This window comes from Tinamus guttatus, unplaced genomic scaffold, assembly GCF_059628265.1.
Source record: "Tinamus guttatus ecotype Peru unplaced genomic scaffold, ASM5962826v1 Tinamus_guttatus_pri_ptg000356l, whole genome shotgun sequence".
NCBI classification, from domain to species: domain Eukaryota; kingdom Metazoa; phylum Chordata; class Aves; order Tinamiformes; family Tinamidae; genus Tinamus; species Tinamus guttatus.
Genome location: NW_028288890.1, coordinates 2,576,957 through 2,592,859, shown reverse-complemented (window position 1 = coordinate 2,592,859; position 15,903 = coordinate 2,576,957). Strand labels below are relative to the sequence as shown.

The following is a 15,903-nucleotide window of genomic DNA, read 5'->3' as shown; positions in this document are numbered from 1 at the left end:
TAGTGTACCAAAGTTTCCAGGCCAGTCACTGCCAGCTCATCCTAAGGTGTGTCAAAATCCACTGGATTTTTGTAAAACAAACTTTGGATTAACCTGAGGTTGGAAAGGGCAACTGTCATGGAGTTTTAGTTGATGCCTCAAGCTTTATCCTAGAGCTGTGGGAACAGCAGGCAGGACCTTTACCTATTTGCAAAGACGTTGGAGCAAGAAAGTAACCCTCAAATTTTTCAGACAGGGACAAAATCCATCCTATTCATTACATTAATGCCAAGATAGTTACTGCTTTTTGCTTTAAGCCAAAGCTCCACCTAAAATTTGCACACAAGTTCTCCTAAGCTCTTAACCGTCATTTTCAAGTCCAGGGAACAAAAGTATTTCTTTTCACCACGTTTCCATCAAGAAGCTGGTGAAGGGCTGGGCTCTGAGAACACAGCACGAAGCCACCATGGAGTTATTTTGTCAGCAGCCACCCCTGAACAGGCAGCCTCAGTCTTGAGGACAGCGATAAGAGGGGAAGAGGCTGAAGAGCCCAGCGCTGGCCGCTTCATCTGCAGCATCAGCACCCTCGTGCTCCCCACCCGGCAGCTGGATCTCCATAGCTGACTTTACCAATATCAGTCTGAAAGGACTCTCGTCATGCAGCAATTATGCTCTTTTCAAGTTCATATCGGCATTATTTCACATTAAGTTTGGCTCTCCAATTCAAACCGATGGTTTTATTTTTTGCCTGGGAATGCTTTTCAGCTCCATGCAGTGCAATTACCCGGCACCCCCTCAGACTTGGGGCCTAATGTCATTTGTTGGCTGCAAAGCAATGGAGTCGCTCAGCCATTTGTTTGTTTGTTTTTTGCGCCCCTGGAAAGTACCTGAACAATATTCAATTGTTTGGAAAGTAACGCAGCAAACTCCCGGAGAAGTGGGAAACATTCCCATGGAAAAGAAAAAGCTGCACCTTTAATTGTTAGTATTTTCTGATTACAAATCCTGGTCCTGGGGACAAGACATGCCCACTCAGCACTTCTCTTTCTCTTCTTGTTGCCAGAAGCAGTTTATTTGAAGTGCATGCAAAGCTAGGTCTCTGTGCAAAGCACTATTTTGCAATAACTTCATCTTTTGTGTTTCTTCACAGAGGCCAGACCTATTCTTTTCAACGCTATAAACAAAGACCCGTGTCACTTGATCTAGAAGAGTGAGCCATTAATTAACAAGAATAAGCATGGCCAAATGTTTTCTCATGCAATTCAGACATATCAGGGTCAACCAGCACCTCCCTAAATCACGATGGAAGATAACACTTTGCAGACGACATAGACGTGTCGGGCAATAAATCTCGCAGCAGAAGGCTCTCTCCTATTTTAGTTCCAGCTGTCACCGACTCGGAGATAAAATCGTCTTTCCCAAGCCACGGCGCAGGAGAAGCGAAACCAAACGGAACACTCCAAGCAACTGGAAAGATGCTGGGATGCTCTGGGTCTCATTCAAAGCCCCACTGCAGTGGGCCATGATGAGGCTATGTTTGCTAGCGACTAGCAGGAGCATGGGTACCATAGATGAACAGAAACCATTGCCCTCAAATCACACAGAATCAGACTCACAGATGGGTTGAGGTTGGACCTCCAGGGATCACCTAGTCCAAGCCCTGCTCCAGCAGGGACACCCAGAGCAGGGGCACAGGGCGGCATCCAGGTGGGTTTGAAGATCTGCAGAGAAGGAGCCTCCACAGCCTCCGGGCAGCCTGTGCCAGGGCTCTGGCACCCTCACAGTAGAGAAGTTCTCCCTCATTGAGATGGAATTTCCTGGGTTTTAATTTACACCCATCATCCCCTGTCCTGTCACTGGCCACTACTGAGAAGAGTTTGGCCCCGTCCTCTTTACATTCTCCCCTCAGGTATTTATACATATTGATAAGATCACCTCTCAATTTCCTCCTCTCCAGGCTAAGCAGGCTCAACTCGCTTAGCCTTTCGTCCTATGATAGATGCTTGCAAATGCTCATAAAGAAAATGGATTTTGGCTTCTGCTTCCCAACACTGGCACGTAGACAGTTTCCTCAAGAGCAGGGCACACCGATGCTCGTCCTCGCAGGCGCCCCGCTGGCCAGCGAGCACCAGCCTCACCAGCTGCCTCTGGTGCAGCCGTCACCCAGCAGTGCCCATCCTCAACACAGCTACCAGAGCACCTGAAAAACACACCTTCCCTTTGCCACCTCCCTTGCAGGGCGAACTTCCATTGTGAGAGCATGCACAGTTGGGAATGACATGCATAGAGATATCCATGTATCTTTACACATATATAGATCTGCATATATAGCTAGATATATGCTTAATGCATATGTGCATATATGCACATATAAAAAATAGATACAGACGCACAAGTGCCTTCCTAGCTGCTTGCTTTGCCTCTCAGGAAGGTTCCCGTTATTACTGGAAGCCCAAGTGGGTTTCTCTCAACCCTACTAATGTTTCTCTCTCTAAGCACAGTGAACAGAGCACACATCTAACGAACCAGGAAAGTTAGGAACAGAAGAGGGAAGAAAAAGACAGACAAGGAGGATTTAAAGAGGCCAATGTAAACCTGGACTGGACTCCCCTATTGAGAAGGGGCTGTTGCAGTGGATGGTGCAGGCTCTTTTTAATGGGACTTAGGAGATGCTGAAAATACTACTGTGTACCTCCCATTAGATGTGATAGAGAATGAACACTAAATAGGGAGAAAAGCTGATGCTGGGAACATTGGTAAGTGCTTTAAAGGCAGGTCCAGATTCATTTCAAACTTTGCCTTATGTAAGACTTGCTTAAATAGCACCATGAAATTCTTTCTTTGTCCTTTCCCGGCGCTGATCCTGCGAGGAATGTGTAATCAGCAACATGTTAAACAAAGTCAGAGACAAGCACCGCTCTATTCTGAATCCAAGCGCTATTCTATTCCTGTCATTGGGTTTTTCCAACACAAGATTCAAGTCAAAGTCAAAAAAAAAAATCATTTTAGAGATGGAATTAAAAACACAAAATAAGCAAGGGGAACATTCACAACACGCTACTGGCAGCACAGGCAGGATGCGCCTGCCCTACAGGCTGGAACACGACAACGACCATCCCCATCCCCACAGGCCATTTCTTCACCAATAAGTTATTTCCATCCCTGCAACGGGACCTCATCATCTGAGCGCATCCCTGGGCAGCAAGGAAAAGTGAAAGAACAAACATTTCTACTCCAACATCAACATTAACCACCCCGTAGCAGTGCCATCGTTCCTGTCCCTGGGCCAGCGCCACAAACTGATCATCCGAACGGTTTGGCTTCCTAAAGGGCTTTCCCCCAAACCTGGAAGGGGCTTGACAAATTCACAGCAACCTCCACAACACTGGAGGTGGGAACCGTGACTCGGGATCAGAGTTAACTGTTTTAAACACCATGGGCATCCAAAAGGCCCTATGAAAAATGCGTGGTTGCAGACAGCGGGAGCTTTGAGGGACACAGAATAGCAGTAACCTGCCATGGAGGCCATCAAGCATGCATCAACAGCCAAGGATGGGCTGGTTTAAACTTCTGAAAACACTGTAAACATAGAAGAAAAATGAATTTTAAGTGTATGCTCGTATACACCTTAAAAGAACAAACTTACACAAAGCACTTCATGCATGCGCACACACACTACTTGTTATTCCTGACATCTTTCCTGCTTTTTTCCCTTTGAATCATTAGGTCATTACTACCTTTACAACGGGAGAGGCATTCAAAACCCAGTTCTGCACAAGATCATTAAAAACTAATAGATAATCACATTGTTTCGGGAGCATTTCATATTTAAATTATTGCCCAAGATTACAATTCAAGCACCACGCAGAGGAACGAAGCCTTCCATAGAATCATAGAATCATAGAATGCTTAGGGTTGGAAGGGACCTCTAGAGATCATCTAGTCCAACCCCCCTGCATACGCAGGGTCACCTAGAGCACATGGCGCAGGACTGCGTCCAAGCGGGTTTTGAAGATCTCCAGAGAAGGAGACTCCACAACCTCTCTGGGCAGCCTGTTCCAGTGCTCTGGCACCCTCACTGGTAAGAAATTTTTCCTTAAGTTCCTATGGAATTTTTGATGTTTCAGTTTCCGGCCATTTCCTCTAGTCCTATCAGTGGCCACCACTGAAAAGAGACCATCCCCTCTTCCAGAGGGGTCCAGGACACACCAAGTCCCCTTGCATTAATCATTCCAGGCTGATTTCACACCCCTGTGCCAAGGAAAAGCATTTCTGGCTCTCAACAGGGATCGCTCGGGGATCCGGCGCTCAACACAAACCCTATGCGACGCTCTAGGCAAATGGACACGTAACTTGGGGACTGAACTGCATTTGAGCACCTTTCCCAAACACACGGCACCGATGCCAAAAAGGTTCCTATGTAGATGGTTGGGGTAGGGGTAGCTTCACTAGGCCAGAACCTCCAGCTAACCCTTCACGGGTGGGAATTTGGTCCCGCGGGAGCACCTGCCTTTCCCACGTCAGCCCTGTTCTCATCCAGCGACAGAATTTTGCGGCTTCCAGTTGAAGTCGGAGCGGCCTCAAGGCAGCTCTAACGTCAGCAAGGTTTTTTATGGTTTACTGCTGCCAACAGGGAGGATCATGTGAAACGCTCATGCAGAAACAAGGACCAATAAATTAGTAGAGATGTTTTTTTCCTACGTACAGACGCTCCTCTCTCCAAAATATGCCAAGATGTTGTTAATCTCATTCTTCTTTCAAAAAAAATCCCAAAACAGCAAAAATACAAACCTCTGTCCTGTTTACATGAGATATTAAATCACAAGCTATAATGCTGCATGGAAAGTGATACCAAACAGAACAAAACTGTGTTAGCAAAATCAACAGCTGGTTGACACACAAGAACGAAGCCAACTGCATGGCATCAAGTACAAGACCCAATTGGACAAGGTCTCACCAAGCTGCTTGAGCAGACTCTGCCTCGAGCTGGGGTTGGACTAGATGAGCTTTGGAGAGCTTTTCCAACCTCAAACACTGGGAAGATTTCCCGTTTTGTGAAGATGACGAGGTACCACAGGGCGAGCGCCACACAAAGCTCAGGCGGGACTACCGCCTGCCGTGTTGTTGAGGACATCTCTCCTCATTTCCCAGGTCATCCTTGGGCTTTGCCTGTTTTTTCCACACCACCTCCATGCCTGCTCTCCATAAAGGCATGGAAGGAATCATAGAGGCAGCATTGGTAAAACTGAATTCTTGCTAACCTCTTTGCACTCTTCTTTTTCTCATCTAATGAGGTGATTCCTAGAGACTTTCAAAACACTATGGGACCTGGATGCCAGAGACCCTGGAGAAGGAGAAAAGGGAGGAAAAAAAAATATATCAAGCAAAGCAAACAAACCCCCCTGCATTGAAAACAATGCTCTGCTCTCTAGGAATACAGCTGTTGTGTGCATTTGTGACTACCCTTACACTGCCTGCAGCGTTGGCAGCCCAAATACATTTCACGTGCCAGAAGGATCTATTAATTTCCTTTGCACAGAAATCTTTACAGACAGTCTATGCTGCTGACTTTTGCCTAAAAAAAGGCCACTTAAAACCAACCATCCATCTCAGTCTGCATCCCCTTAAAAGTCCTTAAAAGATAAGTATGGCAAAGCACACATTGCCAGCACGCGCCAGGGACAGCAGGCGGTGACTATTCTGGTGGCCTCAGGAGAGGACATGCCACCAGGACACAGCTTTACCCCGTGCAAGGTAGGCAAAGCAGACAACCCCTGCACATTTATGCTCTGCAGAACTTTAAATATATATATATATATACACATATATACACACACACACACACTCACACCCAAATGGCTAAGAGCATGTAACACAAAACATCATCCGAGCATAGCAGAAACTGTTCCATATTTATCCCTGTACTGGTGAGATGAGGGTTAATTCTAATGTTCCCATTCTACAGTCAAGGAATTTGGGCAAGAAAACAAGTAAAGCACATCTTAACTTCAGAGATCTGATTTAAAACTATCCAAAGTCATTTCTGGAGCAATGTCAACCCTGGTGCACAGAAGATAATGCAAATATGAATTAATACTCAAAAGAAGCACGTTTGCTGCTGAAACTCCAAAGAAAACTTAACAAGTCAATTGAGGAGAAATCAGTGACAGAGCAACTGGAATGGAGCCACTTACGCAATAAGCCAGATTTTGACAGCAATAGCATCTTCAGCAAGGAGATGAAATGTTTCATTTCCAATTACTCAGTTTAGTTCAAGATGATCATTAGTTCATTCCAGGTTGAGAAACAAATTAGAAACCAGAAAAAAAAAGCAAGTAAACCTTTTTTTTCTTCCGGTTTGCGAACAAGAGGGCAATGTGGGAGGCTGAGATGAGTAGCTCTAATGTCTTGACAAACATAGGCTGAAGTCACTACCAGCTTTGTTCATTAAGTACAGCCTTACTAAACTGGTTAGCTGTAAATGCAAAATAGATTCAGATATATTTATAGTTTAAGTATTCAGCACATGTAATACTGTTACTTAGTTTAAGAAAAAAATAAACAATCAAAAAATACACAATAAGTGAAAATACATGTTTTTACATGTTATAATCATACTCCAATTTCCACCCAAAAGCAGCCTGAAAAAGATCACAGCTAAAAGATTAATCACGTAATAAATAAGTCATCCATCATCTTCTAAAAAAGCATAAAGGCTGAGTAAATCTATGTTAATGTATACAGCTGCTTAGATGCATACTGAATATATCCTTCTCCTTATTAAGGATAACCTTTTTGCCTTCTGCCAAGACTACATTTATTTGCACACAAGTGCTTTAAATGTTATCACCAGAGGAGAGTGAGTCTTTCTTCAGGAGGAGAAATAAAAACTACAGATGTGAAATAACAGGGGCTATTGCAGTCAACAGGGGCTATTGCAGTCACGGGCTCCGAGTCGTCGACTTCAGCTTGCCCTGGAAGGCAGGATACAGCTGTGGCATAGTCGAGGGGTGAATCCCAATCTTTCAACCACAGACCTAGGATAACTATGCAGTCATCACTAAACCCACATTCTCCAACATATAATATTTCTGAAAAGCTGGAACAGAAAGACAGGGAAGACAACTCACACCTACATCTTAACTGTTCAGCCGGTGTCAAAACTTGCAAGGTTTCCCCTCCCATGTTCAGAAATTCCCCCCAGCATCCTTTTTAATTCATCTATTTGAATACTTTATATAAGACTTAATGGTTGCCTTTTACTCTAAATTAGGTGTCCTGGCTCGCAACACCTTATGACGTCTCTAGTGCCCTCAGAGCCTAGGACACCACAACTTTGTCTACAACAACGGGAACATTTTCTTTGTTTCCTTCACCATCACATCTTGATCAAACGCACGCTCACACTGACATAATGGTTGGGCTCCGACTTCATAAACAACCTGTATCGTAAGAATGTGGGTCAAGGACAGCCTAGTAGAAATAACAGCCCATTCCTCACCCAGTGAAATAGGCAGCAGGGACCCCCTACAACAGATAGTCCATCCCCTTGGGGAAACCCGAATGGAGCATCTCAGAAGCCCCCCAGAAGTTAACCCATGGTTGGCATCACTAAACCCACCAGTTCGCCTGGTGCTAAAACATGATTTGATATCTCAGCACAGCTCAGAGAAAGACTTTCTATTTTAAATTCCGGTTTATCTAACAGATCGAAGTAAGGAAGTAGATTCTGGTTAGTAAGGAAGTTTAACCATTCAGTGCCTTTTTTTTTTGGGAGGCCAAAATAAAACTTTATCAATCAGTACAATATGTTTGTTATACGTCAGACCACAGAAATGAAATCGGTAGTCTCTGTTAGCACAGTCAGCACAGTAAAACTTTGCATAGAAAATATGAAATAAGCAGGGGATTGTACAGTCACACACACAAAACTTCTCTTGTGCCACAACAAAGTATTTTGTTTGCTAATGGTTTTCTCTCTCAATAACTCTATCTTTGAGGCAGTTGCACAAAACCAAGCTGAACTCAGGGATCGAGGGGGAGGCAGATCTTTCCATTTGGAAAGGCTACCCGTGAATTGCAGGCTGGGCTCTGTCGTTTCCTCACCTTCCTCTCGCAACGCTCTTCCTCCGACGGCCTTCAGCTCTCAGCGGATCAGGGCTGGAGCTCCTGCCGGTGTCGACAACAAACAAAGAACAAATCTGCACTATTTCCTCCAAAATAACACCCATAGCCCTTGTCCAAATATATTAAAAGGTTCAAATGTGCAGGATGATTAAGGAGTTGTATAATGCACAAATAAGGTAGCGTGCTCAACAAGAAGGAGCTGAAGTAAGCAGAAAGATTTACATATTTACGGAGCACAAACAGGGCATTGTCGAATAGCTCCAGCCATCAAAAAGAGCCTAATTTAAGTTATAACTCGGTGGCAGGAACAGCCTGTGGCTTCAGACCATTGTGTTAAGGAACAACTCAACTGTTGCCTCGTGATGACAAACACCGACAGGAGGGCTGTTCCCACAGACCTGCGGGGCTCCCCCTCTCCTCCCAGGACGCAGGAACAACCGAGCTTGCAGAAGTGCTTGTCTAGAAATTCATAAAGGCCAAATCTTTCATTTAAACATCAACCCCCACCTGAAACAATACAAACATGTACAGCTAAAGGGTATTTTAAGGAGTTGCATGGAAAAATATGTTTTTCCATGTTTTTATTTCTCAGATCAACACCAGTGCGCACCAGCATTGCCTTTACACCACTGATCTCATCCTTCATGCCCGGATGACTCGTTATGTCCATGCAACAGCCCTGCCAATAGACAGAAACAGTTTAGCGTGGTAAATAAGGAATAGCAACTGCCACACTTCAAACTGCAGCCAGATATTTATTTATTTAGAAGGCAAACATCCAAGTTCGGATGGGGGGAGCAGAAAAAAAATAAAAATAAAAGGAGATCTTAAAAATCAAACAGTCCTGAAACAATGACCAGCTTCTACACCACCATTCCTCCAGTGACACATTGCCCTCTGGCATTAAGCCACGGGATTGATCCAGTGCTTTTGTTTCACCCCTTGTATCTCGTTTAGTTTCTAAGCACTTATGGATAAACAACAGGAGACCATAGGGAAAGAAACCTGCTCTCCCAAGACTTTAGGTACTAAAATATGGGAGAAGGTCCTTGGAGTTGCAGCAGCAGCTTCAGCACCCAACAGTCCTAAGTATAGACTGCAAATATTCATAATTCAAGAGCTTACATTCTTCATGTAGATTCTTTCACAAAAGAAAAAAGGTTTTAACTATTACAGAAACTTGTCTTTTCCAGAAGATCCCCAGAGTTGCAGACCAGCCTCTATTCCAGCAGAAAGGATAAACAACGCTCATTTATCTAAGTTTCCAAAAGCAACGGAGTGCTGATCTCCTGAATGTCCTCAAATGATGCATGGATACATTTTAAGCACTCGTTTGTCCTACTGTGCTCCAAAAATCCAAAATAGACCTTTTATCGCCGCCTCTCCAGTTGCAGGACTCAGAGACAGTAAACAAGCAAGCAGGGAATGAGAAACACTTATATTAATAGTAACAACACACTGTTCATAAGCAGAGGTGTCATTTATTACCAAGCCAAAGGGACAGATTATCAAAAATACCATGGCAGAGTTAGCAGGAAGAACAGACCCAGCTTTGCCCTTTGCTCAGAGACCGCAGAAAATCCAGCTCATTTATCCTTGTTTGCTCCTCCTCACATTGGAGAGGAAGGAATGTTTCTCAGCACCTTTCCACTGCATGATACACTCCCTTGCTCCAGACGAGCAAGGCCAGCTCTGGTACCAATTCCTTAGCGTTGAAATGATGCCTTGCTCCCCCGTCTAGTTTATCTCCCCATTTACCACCAAATCTTCATGTTCTGCACCGGACTCAGGAAAGCCAAGGCTCTGCGTTAGCTCATCGACTCCACGCGTTCAATGGCCTTCCGCAGCACTCGCCAGCGAGCGGCAAGCAAAGGATTAGCACCAAAGCACCAAAAGTTCCACAGGAACTTAAGGAAAAATTTCTTACCAGTGAGGGTGCCAGAGCACTGGAACAGGCTGCCCAGAGAGGTTGTGGAGTCTCCTTCTCTGGAGATCTTCAAACCCGCTTGGACGCAGTCCTGTGCCACGTGCTCTAGGTGACCCTGCGTGTGCAGGGGTTGGACTAGATGATCTCTAGAGGTCCCTTCCAACCTTAAGCATTCTATGATTCTATGATTAGCACGTTATATAGGCATAGGGCTTGGCAGACCCTCACCCCACTTGGAATCTTAGAACCCTTATGGTTGGAAAAGACCCTCAAGATCATCAAGTCCAACCATAAACCCATCACCACCGTGTCCATATCTTGCTCACTTTGGTGGAGTTTAAGGACCCTGTTAGCACCTAGAGCTGGAAAGAGGGGGTCCTTGTAGAAGACTCCTTCCAAGCCACCATCCTAGGGCCTGCAGCTCTTCAGGCTGCTTCAATCAACCCATTCTAACACAGGGACCAATCCTGCACACAAAAACATGACCATCTCAGGACTTCACCTCAGCTGTATATATTTTTATATAGGCTCAGAAGACAAGGTCAGGCTCATCTGGCCGTCGCTAGCACTCACACTGGAAGCCTTAGCTCCTTCCTCCCCTGCAGTAAGCTTTAATCCCAGGTGCTAAAGGGAGATGTAGTTAAAGCAGGAAGAAAAATCCAAGGAAGGAGTATGGCAGCACATTAGGGTGTCCATCAAATCCTCAAACTGGCCATCTGTGCCCGTCACCCCAGAGCAAGAAGTAGTTTAAGGCTGACCAAGGCAGCAGAAAGGAAACACGTAGCTCGGGCAAGAGGGACCCAACCATCATGCACGTACAAAAGCAAAAGGACGCGATGCTGAAACCCGGCAGCAGTCACTATTCCTGCTCACACAAGTGCACGGAGCACCTTCAGGACAAGCAAAGGTCCTTGTCACCGACCACCTGCCAGGCCAGGGAAAGTGGAGACACTCTGGGCTAACGCTGAGCTCAACAGCGAGAAGATGAGAAGTGCAAACCTGCAGCGTGTGACCCCAGGTTACCTGGGACTGATTTACCCAAGCAGAGCATCGCCCCTCAGGAGCTTCCCTCTTATTTATTATGGGGCTACCTGCCTTAGTGCAACTTTGCATAAATCAACGTGTGTGATTAGCAGCATTTTTCTTTCAGTGCTGCTCAGCCCACCATTTTATTCACCGCTGGTCTCACCTCTTCACCTCGTTAACTGCTTTCTTGCTTCTGGCTATCGGAGTAGTTCCAAAATTGCTGTTCTTTGTTCAAAAAAAAAAAAATACTGCTATTGTAACAGAAGCTAAATTAAAAGACTCATGGCATGAACGAGGGCAGACTCTAAGTGGCAAAAGGCCAACTAAAAAAAGGGAGATTTGTTACTTTCCCTTCCCAAGGGGATTAAGAAAAATGTACAAGATTTCAAAATTGTTCTAGCCTTTTTCCCCAGCGTATGAGAACGTGAGAGAGATTCAAATTCCTCCCAGATTACTCCTACGAAGGAAGAGCCTATGCAGAATTGCAGAGTTTCTTGCCTTGCTAACATTAGGACAACAAATGATGTCATTGCCACCACTCTGGAGCGCATCTGTCCCACCAATTATTATCTCTTACTGGCAACCTTGTGGCACAGGTAAAAATTGCTTGGGGTCTCACTGGGAATAAAGAACATAGTGGGTAAAAGCAACTGGCATCTTTGTTATCTCAGCTGAGATGATGAGGAGGGCTGAAGGCCACTGTCCCCCATCACCTCCTGCCTGGTCCTTCTCGGATGGGGTGGGTGGGAAGAGGACATGGCCCTTACACACCAAATAATCATGTGCTGGGCAAAGAAAAAGCATGTTCATAAACCCAGCTCCTTCTCGCAGAGACCTTCACCTGGCTTGTCCACACGCTGCCCCCAGAGCAGAAGGTCCTTACCCCATGGCATGGCATGTAAAAAAAAAAAAAAAAAAAAAAAAAACATAATAGCAACAGTTGGGTACGACCAGCTGTCCCCAAAAGGCCCAAAGAAGGTTTCCCTTCTGCCCAAACCTGCTGCAGAGTCACCACCACAAGCAGAAAGAAGAGATAGAGAAGTTTCTAATACCAAGTACAAGAGCTTCCCACAAGCCGAATTTCTGTCCCCAAAAGGACACGAAGCCCCACAAGTGCTACAGGGAGCAGTGGCAGCCGGCGCTGCTCCCGCTACAGGCAAGATGTTCCGGGAGAACAAGGGACACACAGGGCCACCACCATGACCCAGCCCTCGTGTGGGACCCGTCAGGGGAGGCAGAAACACAACTGGACCAGCCCTGAACTCAAAACAGAGCAAGAAATAAATATCAATGCACCCCAAAAAAACCTATCTATGCATCAGAAACCCCAGGTTTAAAGACTTAATTGTTGACATTAATATTGACATTTTAAACACTGAGAAATAGCATAGCACCCTCCCCAAATCAGCAACCACTTTCAATTAAATGAAAGAACATATATTTTAAGAATGGATTTTTTAGATTTAGGAGCCGTTAATAGCCTGTTGAGCAGGCAGGGCCCGTGGTAAACAAGGTGCCGAGATGCATTACCCTGCAGGCAGCGCTCACACGGGCCAAGTGGGACGAGCCCCAAATCGGAGTGAAATTTCAACGCACCAAGTTGAACGGCAAGATAAGGGGCCGTAATCAAATTACAGCACAAACAGCTCCATTCATTCGCGTGCGGCCGTGGCGAGAGCGGCTCCGAGCGCCGGCCGGGATCAAACCCTCCGCGAAGCAAAACGCAAATCCAGGGTCTGCTTCTTGTTTTCCTGCCACCCAAAGGAAAAACAGCCCTCGTCTTCGCACCAAAACGCTATCTGGGGAGAAGGGCGCCACGCTAATTATGGGGCTGGAAAAACAAGAAGAGTTGGACTTCTATTATTTACATTCCCGTTCTGCTTCTGGAAGAGACCCACAAAGTCAACAAGGCGACCCGAGCACCCACAACGCATTCGCAGTCCAAGTTGTTTTGCTCCGAAAGGCCTAGGCACACTCCAGACACCCAATAAACCTGCCCAAGCCTAGCTATTTTTTCCCCCCCTAAGCAAATATATTCTTCACAGCATCTTCTACTGTATATATAGTGGAATATATATATTTTTTTCCCCTGGAAAGCTACCACAACCTATCAGCACCAGGATTTTGGGGAGGACCGAGTACAATACCTGCCTTTCCCCCTGCTGCAGTGCTGGAAAAGCACCTTTAAGCACAAACAGGCATTTGGACCATTCACTCTTTTTAATAAGTGCTGCAAGCAAGAACAACAACCCGGGGGGGAGGGCGGCGGGGGGAGGAGGCAAAACCTTCCTCCTCCTCCCGCTGCTGCCGCTGGGGTCTTTGTTACCCGCTGCTCGCCCACTGCCCCCCGGCTCCCCCACCTGCTCCCCGCACCCCGGGGTGGGGGGACAGGTTGGGGGGGGGATCCAGAGCGTTGGGAATAGGGGGTGCTTTGGGAAAGGGCGGGGGGAGGAGGGGAGCAATTGGTCCCCCTTCACGCTGCACCCCGAAACGCTGCTGGGGAGCAGCGACGAGGGGTCCCCCAGCACCCTGCGCCCCTCAGCCCGGCGCCCTGTGCAGGGGCAAGGGGGGTTCCCCCAGCACCCTGCCCCACTGCAAACAGGGGGCCCCCCACTTCACCAGCGCCCTGCCCCCTTCCGCAGCAACCAGGGCAGCAGCCCCCTTGCAGGGAGGGTGCCCCCCATCCAGCACCCTGCCCCATAGGAAGGGGGCGGGCAGCTCCCTGCCGCCTGGCCAGGGGGTCGCCCCCAGCACCCTGCCCCCGTGCAGGGGGGGCGCTGCTGCCCGCCCCCAGCCCGCACCTCGTCTTGGAGGACAGGAAGGCGAGCTTGATGAGGCCGTAGGTGAACAGCTGGATACTCTCCTTGGCGATGCTGGCCACGCGCAGCCGGTGCTCTAGGATGTGCAGCTCCATCGTTTCCTCTTTCTCATTTGTAGTTCATCTACCCGCGGCGCTTATTTTGGGGCTTTTCAATGGCAACGGGGAGGCCGTGCAGGGGCGCTGCCTGTCCCGCCGTGTCCTCCCGCTCGTGCTGCCGCTGCGGACCGAGGAGGCCTGGGCCGGGCCGGGCCGGGCCGGGGGCGCGGGGCCGAGCAGCTGGGCTACCCGGGAACAAACAACTTGCCACTCAGCGCGGCCCGGCGCGCATGCGCGGCGCCGCGGGGCACCACGGGACTTGTAGTCCGTGACACCTCATCCCCACCCTCAAGTGACCGCCTCTTTTCTTATTTCATTTTATGTTATTTTATGTTATGTTATTTTATGTTATGTTATTTTATGTTATGTTATTTTATGTTATGTTATTTTATGTTATGTTATTTTATGTTATTTTTTATTTTTTTCTCCTTTTAATTGCATCCTGTACTTTGACCCTGGTGCCAGAGGGTTAGGAAATCCCCAAGGGTGCAACTGTGAAGGTTTTGGTAGCTACTAGGGAATAAAATATCTGCACCTTGCCCTGTTTATTTTCCTGTATTTGGTTGATATGGAGCCTGGGACTATTCCTATGTATTCTATGTATAGGAAAAAAAAAAAAGGCAAAATAAATTTTAAAAAAGCATTTTGCAATTTTTGCATAAAAGTAGTACTGACGTAAACCAAGGCACAGACCTGTGTCCCAGGGGGCACGATTAGAGCACGGGTGGTCAAGCACCTCTCCAGCCGCTCTCCTTCCCCGTGTGGACAGGGCAGCATCAGTGGTTGTGAATCCCAATTTTGGGGCTGGCAGGAATCCTGAGTTATGCTCTGGAGATACTCAGCCAAGCTGGAGTTTCCAGCCTGTTTTGCTGGTGTTCGTTCCCGTGGGATGGCTGCACTTCTGCCTCGCCTGGGAGCTTGAATGACTGTGCCCTGCGATTTGGGAAGCTGGAGGAGATTTTAATCTGATCCCAGCACTAGCTGGAGGTCTTGCTCTTCAAAGCACTGAGCGTGTCTGTGCTCAGCTACAAGAAGCGCGGGCACCTGCCTCTGTCCCTATGGGTCTCTTATCTCTGCTCTTCGCGGGCCAAAGGAAATGGCCAGGGACAAAACAGGCTCCGTCAAGGTTTCTCTGAGCTTCCCAAGGAAACAGGAGCAACACAGCCCAAATTGCTTCTAGGAAACGCTGCAAAACCTTCCTCTTTGTCAAGATTTTCCATCATGAGCAGGAAGGCGTGTAGAGTTATCAAATGTTCCCCTTCCCACTTTAAGTTAAAATATTCTGCCTCCGAGCAGCGCTTTCTCAGCCCAGCGAGGCCAGAAAGTCCCAGAAAGCCACCAGGGATTGCACGATTACCAGTCTAATTACCACTGAAAATGCTTAAGCGCGACAGTGAGAGATGGCAGAGTGGGCCCAAAGGTAAAATCAGAGGGACCTTTTGAAGCATGTGAATCATCAGAACCTTTGCTCTGCCTGCAGGGAAGGAAAAAGAGGCCCTCAGTGAAGTCATCTGGATTTACTAGAAAAAGAAGAATCAAGCAAATGAGCAAAAAAAAATCCCCCTAAACCCACAAACATTAAAAGAACCTTTCTTTGTTTTGTAAGTTTACATCTGTTGCTCTCCAAAACTGCAAATTCTTTCCTGAGTCTGATCAACCACTTGAGTTTTCCAAGTTTCTCAAAGAAGGCCCAAGGCCTCTTCGACCTGCAGGCCCCGGGCCAGCCCCCAAGGCTGCATGAACCTTCATGTCCTTGACCAGGGGAAGCTTTAGGGAAACAATAAAGCCCCACCAACACCCAACCCCATTTTCTGTCCATGAAACATATGCCTAGCTCAGCACGGGCGGATTTTTCTAGCGCAGGCAACCTGGCAATGAGCCAAAGTCCCGCTGGGTGCCTCTGTTCCCGCTGTGGTGACTATTCGGA

General features: G+C 47.1%; 1 protein-coding gene across 1 annotated transcript in view; it reads right to left on the bottom strand.

Moving 5' to 3' along the window:
• Positions 1–14,024, bottom strand: part of CASTOR2 (cytosolic arginine sensor for mTORC1 subunit 2) — a 75,694-nt gene extending 61,670 nt beyond the window's left edge. Inside the window, exon 1 of the mRNA XM_088530097.1 lies at positions 13,861–14,024. Coding sequence (XP_088386223.1) covers positions 13,861–13,973 — 113 coding nt within the window. The 5' untranslated portion in view covers positions 13,974–14,024. The remainder of the gene's footprint in view (positions 1–13,860) is intronic.
• Positions 14,025–15,903: the final 1,879 nt, after the last annotated feature.